General features: G+C 41.3%; 1 protein-coding gene across 4 annotated transcripts in view; it reads left to right on the top strand.

Annotated features, from left to right (window-relative positions):
- LOC133385888 (uncharacterized) overlaps positions 1–9424 on the top strand; it is a 66172-nt gene extending 56748 nt beyond the window's left edge. For all 4 annotated transcript variants that reach the window (XM_061629496.1, XM_061629484.1, XM_061629478.1 and 1 more), the window contains exons 4-7: positions 77–115; positions 1094–1188; positions 3096–3158; positions 6110–9424. In XM_061629496.1, coding sequence (XP_061485480.1) covers positions 77–115; positions 1094–1188; positions 3096–3158; positions 6110–6331 — 419 coding nt within the window. In that variant the 3' untranslated portion in view covers positions 6332–9424. The remainder of the gene's footprint in view (positions 1–76; positions 116–1093; positions 1189–3095; positions 3159–6109) is intronic.
- The last annotated feature ends 44 nt before the right edge of the window (positions 9425–9468 follow it).

Raw genomic sequence — 9468 nt, forward strand, 5'->3', positions numbered from 1 at the left:
AATAATAATTGCTGTAGTATAGTGGAATTCTAGATGCCATGATAGACCCTAACATTTTGATGTGTATTGTGTTTAGGTACTGGTTTGAATACTTGGGTTGATTACTTCAGGAAAGGTAAGAATCTGGTGACAACAATCCAGATTTTAATTCTATTTTTGATACAATGGCCAATTTAAAAATGTGTGCCATGACTCTGTGAAAGCAGGGCAGGCTCCTACCTGAGTCTGTTATTATTCTCTACACTGAAGCCTTTTTACCCGGCTAATGGCATTAATGCATGATACAGGCTTAAGAGCAAAATGTCTTCATAATTCATGATCTGTGAATTATAAGTGAAATAAGGGAGCAAGACTCATGCAGCTGAAACACCGGAAAAGGGAAATGAGAGTAATGTTAATAGTCCAATCCATGCTCCTAGTCAACACATAAAAATGTCCAAAGTAGTAATTGTAGCAGGAAAGTGTATCACAGGTTACCTTACAGCTTTGAAGATTGGAATGTTCTGGTTGAAACAATCTGTAAAGGTTAGTTTGGCAGCTTTGTTTTGTGGCTTATCAAATGAAAGTTCTTTTTTTTTTACAACTTTCAGCTGTAATGTAGGATCAGTCCTAACAGATCAACCCATGCATTCCAGATGACAGAAACCAGAGGCACTGGGGGTGAGGGAAGGAGGTTTGCATAAAGAACAATTAGCTTGGGAAAATTCAGTCACATGATCCAAACCATACACTGCATACAAGATAGGGCAAATAAACAACAAAGAAACCCTCTCAGTATCATTGCCAGTTTGATCTGGGGCAATGTTCTTATTGCATCCCAAACATGGTGATCAACTAATCCCTAGTTCCAAGCTGCAGTTTTTAATATTTAATCTGTGAACTTTGCTGCCATTGGTTTATCATATTTTATACCTAGTCTTTGTACTCCCAATAATTTTTAATGTTTAATGTTGTTGATATGTATAGCCCCATAATACATATTCTAATGAATATTTTAGCCCCAAAATTACTTTAAATTCTCCTTTACAGAATTTAATTTAAAATGTTTCATCTATTAAATTGCACAACAATCCCTTCTTATGCCTTTTTTTAGACCAAAATGATGGCCTTCATCTAGTTACTTTTACCCAAGAGTCACAAGACAAATTGCTGGTGCTGACCAAACACCATGACCCAGAGAAGTTAACGGTAACCACAAGTCTGTTTATGTCTGAGATGGGGGACTGAGCATCACAGAAATGCTGTCAGAGGGATGGAAGTAATTTGCACATTCTAATTGAAATCTGCATATGACTTGACATACATTTGCCCAACACAGGCCTTAACTGGTAGTCATATGCTTATTTGTTGATCACACTTCTGCAATTTTAGTTGCACCCTTTGCCTAACATTGGCCGGATTTGAATTCTTCAGGACTGTGCAACAACATATTACAGTATCTTCTTCTGTGTAACTGAATCGCAGGGTAGAGATACACTTACAGTTCTGCCAGTTCCAGTGCATCTCCATCTCTCTTCTCTGAAAATGGAGCACATGACGCTAATCAAACCCTGCCCTTTTTTCCTGTAAAACCTGGTGGGATCAGCTTAAGTGTTTTTTTAAACAAAATTTGCTTCATAGAGATTTCACAACTGATCGGCAGATCAACCCATTCCCCTCCAGGTGCTTCCAATGAAAATGCTTTGCTGTAGGCAACTAAGTGTGCTCACAGCCACAGCCACTGGAAATTCAAGGCATTGCCGTCATTTTACTTTTGCTTTTATACTTGTATTAAATGTTTGTTTCTGTAAGTTGCTTTGAGGCACTTTAGTAGGAAAAAGGACTAAATAACTCCTCCTCCTCCTCCGATCACTCATATCTACAAACCTGACAAATTCAGAGGAAGTAGATTTAGGACCGAAGAAAATATAACACCATTCATACAATTTGCAACTGTGTGAATATTCTAACAAATAAGTGGCAAGTACACACACACACACATCCCGATTTGCACAGGGACCCTAGTAGGGAGCATAGTTGTAACATTTATTATGGCATAGGTTTTTGTGGCTTGCAGTCCACTTTATCAGATGCATGGAATGAGATTCTCAGTTGTCAGGTATAAGTTGTACACCTGGTTTTGGAGGAGTGGGGATGACAGGAACTATAAACAGTGAGATGGAGTGCAAAAAAGTACAGCAGTGATAACATTGAGCAGCTAATTGTTTGTAATTGAATTCTTCTGTTTCACCCCCAGTTATTTAATTTATTGTATTCGTATACTGCCCCATAGCCGAAGCTCTCTGGGCGGTTTACAGTAACTAAAAACATTAAAAACAATATACAAGTTTAAAACACATCTTTTAAAAACAATTTAAAACACACTTTAATTTTTTTAAAACAATTAAAAAAAATACATGCTAAAATGCCTGGGAGAAGAGGAAAGTCTTGACCTGGCGCCGAAAAGATAACAGTGATGGCGCCAGGCACACCTCGTCAGGAAGATCATTCCATAATTTGGGGGCCACCACTGAGAATGCCCTCTCCATTGTTGCCACCCTCCCAGCTTCCCTCCGAGTAGGCACCCGGAGGAGGGCCTTAGATGTTGAGCGTAGTTTATGAGTGGGTTCATATTGGGAGATGCGTTCCATCAGGTATTGTGGTCCCAAGCCATGTAAGGCTTTATAGGTTAAAACCAGCACCTTGAATCGAGCTCGGAAACATACAGGCAGCCAATGCAAGCAGGCCAGAATTGGTTTTATATGTTTGGACCGTCTGGTCCCTGTTACCAATCTGGCTGCTGCATTTTGCACAAGCTGCAGTTTCTGAGCTGTCTTCAAAGGCAGCCCCACATAGAGCGCATGGCAGTAATCTAACTTGGAGGTTACCAGAGCATGGACAACTGAAGCCAGGTTATCCCTGTCCAGATAGGGGCGTAGTTGGGCCACCAACCGAAGTTGGTAGAAGGCACTCCGTGCCACCAAGGCTACCTGAGCCTCAAGTGACAGTTAATTAGGAAGTGAACTACGTTAGTCATACTCAGTGGTTACACTAATGGTTATAGTAGACAGAAACTGGACATGAATGTTAACATTTTTCGGTGGCTTTCTTTGCAGCTACTTCCATATGATATATCAGATTGCCAGGAGAAAAATGGCAACAAGTTTGATATCACCAAGGTATGTGATAAACCAATATCCTTTTTTTTTGTTTAAATTTGTTATCAATTTTATAACAATCCTTTTCTGAGGACCATGAACACATAGAAATACTTTATGCCAGGTATGTACAACTTATGACCCACCAAACTGAACTCAGCTCACTACCTATGTATTATGGAACTGCACTCAGCTCAGCATTCACAAGTGGTGCAGGCCAGCTATATGTTATGTTATTTCATGCTCCTTATAGTCCTAACTCTTTGAACCATTTTATAAAGCCTTTGTTCATTACTGTTCAGATAAGACTTATAAGTCAGGATTCCTGCTCCTCCCACCCCAAAGGGAATTAACCAATATTTGGTTGGCCAATGTGAGAATAGGATGATAGATAAGATGGGCCTAAATTGAACATTACCAGGTCTCCAGCCTGCCTGCAAGCCACATCCACTAAGCTAGAAACTCATTCTGTACTTCTAGTTGTATGGTAATGGAGATCATTATGGTCTCAGGTCACTCAATGCAGCATCAGTTCTTACACTAATTCAGCGATAAGTAGCAGGTCGCCAGGTTTTGCTAATCAAGGCTGAGCTTGATTATTACCAAAGGTAGTTTAGGTGTGTAGTAGCTAGTTGGCTTTGATTTATTGCTGTCTCCAACCATTTGTTTTTATGATTTTTTTGTTATTTATGTGTTAAATTATTTTAAAACTTGTAACCCTTTTTGTGTCCGCGGAGAGACAAGCAGGGTAATTAAAATAATAAATCAAGTCAATTGAAGGAAAGGCACTCTGCACATACCCTGGAATACTCTATTACTTCCTATATTCCTGAGCTGAGCCTGTGCTTTGGGCAGCGAATGTAAGTTGTGGCTCAAACTTATCTAGCCTCGAAAAGAGACTGAAGTACTCCTTTTGTTCTTCCTTTTGGTAGCGACTCAGGTGCTGGGGTTTAGGCTGTACACACACTAGCTGACAGAGCAAAGCATTTCCATTAGCCACATCTGGAGGAGGAATAGGTTGATCTGCGATCAGTTGCAAAATTTCTTTGAAGTTGAATAAAAAAACCACTCCACACTCAAGCTGCTCCCACCAGGTTTTACAGTAGAAAGGATGGCATTTGACTAGCATCATGTGCCCTGTTTTCAGAAGAGAGAGGTGGAGACACACTGGAATCGGCAGAACAGTGAGTGTGTTTCTACCCTTATACATTACACTCTCTGCAGTCTTCCAGTATGAATCCCACATAATGGGGAACTAACTCCACATTATGCAGAAACATATACATTAAAGGCCCAGCACAGAAACAGTGGTATAGGTGCCTTTCCCTTCCTCTAAGGCAGCCTTTCCCAACTAGTGGGCCACCAGATGTTGTTGGACCACAATTCCCATCTTTCCTGACCATTGGCAATGCTGGCTGAGGCTGATGGGAGTTGTCCAACAACATCTGGTGGCCCACTAGTTGGGAAAGGCTGCTCTAAGGGAAAGCCCTTTGAGGGATTATTTTGAGTAGGGAAAGTCTTTGCTTTCATTTGCCCCTTCAGGAGCGGCTTTTCTTAAATCTTCATCCCTCTCTGATCATTATTGTTTGTGAATTACATGTAGTTAGGCCTTATGAGAAGAAAGGCATTTATAGCACAATCCTATCTACTTGGAAGGAAGCCCTGTTGAATTCAGTGGGGCTTACTTACAGGAAAGTGGGGTTAGGATTGCAGCTTTAGTCATGAAAGAAGCACAGGAGGCTGATGAGTGAAGTGGTAAAGGATTAAGTATTTGGCTAATGTGCTTTTTAATGCGTGTGAAAATCCTAGATATGGTAAGTGTTGAACTGAGATCTGAGAGACCTGAGTTCAGATCCCTATGCAGGCGCAGCCATGAAACTCACTGGGTCACTTTGGGCCAGGCAGTCTTTTAACCTAACCTACCACCTCTTAGGGTTGTTGTGAAGAAAAAAGGAGATAACTATGTACAGCTTGAGCTTTTTGAAGGAAAGATGGGATATAATTTTTTTTTAATTGTATGTAAAAGGCCCATTTTGTAAGGCTCTGGGGAGCTGTGCAGTCCCCTGAGTTGAGCCCAACTGAACAAAAAGCCTTGGGAACAGGCCAAAGAGAGGTCGCTGATTTGGAAGGGGGGGGTCATGAGAAATAAATATGCTTCCTGAAAAATTTCCACAAGACGCAGATTGGTACTGTGCATTTTGTTGTTCCAGAGTGCATGTGCACTAAAATGTATATCTAGAATGCAAGAGAAGTGAATCTTCTTGAGCATTCTGACTCTGATATAAGGAAGGAAGGGTGTGCCATTGAAAGGTACTTTCTTTAGTAAATCTGAAAGACATGGCCTCTTGAAAAGACTAGAACTCACGGACATCCAGTGAAGTTGAATGTTGGAAGATTCAGGACAGACATAAGAAAGTACTTCTCACACAACACATAGTTAAACTATGGAATTTGCTCCCATAGGAGGCAATGATGGCACCAACCTGGATGGATTTAAAAGAGGATTAGACAAATTCATAGAGGAAAAGGCTATCAGTGGCTGCTAGCCACGATGGCTATGCTCTGTCCCCACGGTTAAAGGCAGCATACTTCTGAATACCAGTTTTTGGAAACTATAGGAGGAGAGAGTGCTCTTGCTCTCAGATCCTGTTTGTGGACTTTCCATAGGCACCTGGTTGCCCACTGTGAGAACAGGATGCTGGACTAGATGGGTCACTGGCCTGCTTCAACAGGCTTTTCTTATGTTCTTATGCCATGAAAGAAGCATAGAAGCTTATGAGTATGTGAAAGATAAAACACATGCTTTGTCAACATGACAAGGTGTAAAGAATTAACTACGTTCTTATGTAAACTTACTTTAATTGAACATATAAGGGTACCATGCTAGCCCTTTTCTTTATATAAGGTATTGGAAAAACTTAATAAAAAGTGTGCAACCCTAATAATATATTTATATTTTTGAATTTCTGTAGCTCTGTGAAGATAATCTAAAACGTCATCTTTTCCTCATGGATTCTGACAGATATGAAGAATCAGTCCAATTTAAGCTGCTTGAAGATGAAGAGAAGCGCTATATTCATGCTGGGCAGACACTGTTTCTAGCCTACAAAAATGTAGATAAATCAGATGGATCAATATACCGCTTTGTGATGAGACATAAGAAACAGCACACCCAAGAGCTTGCAGTGCTTTAAGATGCAAGTGTAGCAGAAGGGCCTAGGCGCAGGGGGGGGGTCATAGCTCAGTGCCAGAGCATCTGCTTTGCATGCAGATGGTTCCAGCTTAAGTCCCTGAATCTCTAGGTAGGGCTCGCTGAAACCCTGAAGAGTTGCTGCTAGTTGGTGTAGATCAAGTATGGGGAACCTTTGGCTCTCCAGATGTTGCTGAACCACAACTCGCATAATCCCTGGCTATTGGCCATACTTACTGGGGCTGATAGTAGTTCAGCAGCATCTGGAGGGCCACAGGTTCCCCATACCTGGTGTAGATGATACTGAGTTAGATTAAGGCAGCTTCACATGTTGAAATTAGAGACAATGAGTTCCTATACTTAATTTAATTTAGCACTGCGGCAATGTAAAAATAATATTGCAGTGTCACTGTAGGGATTTCACAAGTACAGCAGGGCAGAACAATGGGGCAAAATCAAGGTGGTAGTGGTGTATGTTTGAATAAACTATATTTGGGGGCTGTGTAGTGGTGTTGGTCATATTTTCATCCATGTGTTTGAAATGCAGCCTTTCACAGTTGCAAAATGAAATCCTCAGTCTGCATTAGCCCTTTGCCAGCACAAACTCTGCCCACTGATACTGCGTGCAGATGCTGGGATGGCTCACCAGCTCTTGCCCAGTTACATCTAAGCAGCAAAGATACTAAAACTCATTAGTAGGGGGGTGCAATGTCTGTGCTACCTATTTGGCCAGTGCCAGAACCTTCATCTCATGTAAATGGGCTCCCTGTATTTGTCATCTCCCTTAATTGAAGGGCTCCAGGGCAGCTAAAAGAGAATCTTGCTAGTATGCATTAGCAATGGGTTCCATTTCTGCAACAATCAGATTTGCTATTGGATTGATTATTTCTGACATTCTCTATCTTTGTAGAAAGAATTTTGAAGTAGCAACTATATCGGGGTGGGGAACGCTCAGCCCCTGGGCCTAATTTGGCTTGCCAGAGGTTCCAATTGGCCCACAAGGCTGTTTCCCCCAAATCATCCCTTCAAGCCCCTGTGGTGCTTTGAAGTCCTGATAATCCTGGGGACTTCAACGTGCCTACCACCTGACCTCATAGTGACATCAGGTGCTTGACTGCCTACCTGTCAAATTTGGCCTACCAGCCAGATCCAGTCTCACACCCTGCTTTATATCATGGAATACACCGGCTGCAATCCCCCACCTACAAAGCTCTAGTCTAATTCCTGTGATGCTGCCTCCATTTGTCCTTATGCACCATGATGCAGTAGATATCCTGTGTCTTGCCTTAAGACATCTTTGCCAACTGGATGCAGTCCAGATGCTTCGGACTATAACTCCTACCACCCCTAACAATTAGTCATGCTGGCTGGGGCTGATGGGAGCTGTAGTTCAAAATATCAGGAGGGGAGACCTGGTTGGTGAAGGCTGCCTTAAGAGAATCCAGCACCAACCCAATCCCTCAAGATGTTGCATACAGTATACTCACAGTTTAATATAAGAAGGTAAGAGCAAGCTACTGGATAGATTCTCTAAGGGTGAGGGGAAGGAGGCCCTTGGCTTCAAGTGAATAGTTTGCTGCCATTGCAGCACATAAGGGATAGCAGTGGTGGCCGAGTGTGGTGGAGGATGCTGAGATTATACTAGGGTACCATGGGAGCGGAGGCCATTATATGCAAGATACATAAGTCATAGTTGCATTTTATGTTTTGTTGTTCAATTTACTATCCACTTCTAGCTATGGTTACTCAAAAGTCCCATTGTTTTCAGTATGTACATCTAGGATTGCAGTCTTGCTATGGCTTTAATCCTCATGTACAGTTGTGTTCATGACTTCCTGTATTTTAATAGCTCAATGGAACTGTCCTGCAATGAAGGCTCACAGGTGCACATCTTCTGTTAAGATGAAATTCTGAAATATCCCACACTATACTGCCTGTTTTTTGAACTGCATATACATCCTATGACTGAAATATATAAGAAGTGATGTATTTGATGTATAATGCCAATTATTGTAATGTCATTATCTGAACTGTCATTGCTTGCTGATACCCTTAAAGAACTTAGATCGATATATCTTATCCCTTTAGGAACATCCATGCTCATTAAGATCCTCTGATTGGGCCTTACTCTGTTTTCTTTTGCTATACAAGGTGAAACTGGTAACAGGAGCAGGGCCTTCATTATAATTGTCCCAAGGCTTTGTAAAGACCTCCCTAAGGGGATCAGGAATAGCTCTTCCATTATGACCTTCTCAAATGGCTGCAAGACTAACTTATCCCTGGGTGGCATTTGAAAGCTAAGTTTTTGATTTAATTTTTGTTGACTACTGAATATTTTTGTCTTGTTGAATGTAATTGCTTACTGATATTCTACCACCCACCTACCCCCTGTAATCACACTGGGCAGTAGGAACTGAGTGGCATTAATTTTCCTGGTACTGCCTTTACATGGCTTGTGAACAAATTTGCAGGCACATAGCACTTTTTTATCCTAACTTGAGAATAACTTTGGGTTGTAGTCAATTAATGAACCTAAGTTAGTTGTGTCTATTAACTTCAGTAGATCTACTCTGAATATCATCTTTTATGGGCACATAGTTCTTATAATCCTGGACAGTTATGTTTCTCCTTGAACAAATCAGTGGGCACTTAACAGTGGGGTGTGTGCTCAAATTACATTTTGTTCAATCAAAGAGGGGAGCACTAAATGGGGATGCAGAAGGCCCTGCTTTATGTACTACCCCCTTTCTTCTCTGGTAGAGGTAGATGATTATACAAGACAGGGCCTTCTCAGTACTGGTGCGTTAGGTGTGGAACTCCCTTGGGAGGGAGACTTGCCTGCCTGGTTTTCTCATTGATGAATTTTAGGCAGCAGTTGAAATCTCTCTCTCTCTCTCTCTCTCTCTCTCTCTCTCTCTCTCTGGTGGGGCCATCTGGAAAGTGAATAAGCAGTTGATGCTCCTGCTTTTTATAAGTTTTTGTTATGTTGTTATTCTATGCTCTGATTTTGCTTTTATTTCGATATAAGCAGTGGTTACAGATCTCTTGATGGAAAGATGGGTTCTACATATTTTAAATAAAGATATGTTCAAGCAAAGTTCATTGCCAGTTATTTCCCAACACCCTGAGTCCATAACTCTA

Source organism: Rhineura floridana, chromosome 1 (genome assembly GCF_030035675.1).
Source record: "Rhineura floridana isolate rRhiFlo1 chromosome 1, rRhiFlo1.hap2, whole genome shotgun sequence".
Lineage (NCBI taxonomy): Eukaryota > Metazoa > Chordata > Lepidosauria > Squamata > Rhineuridae > Rhineura > Rhineura floridana.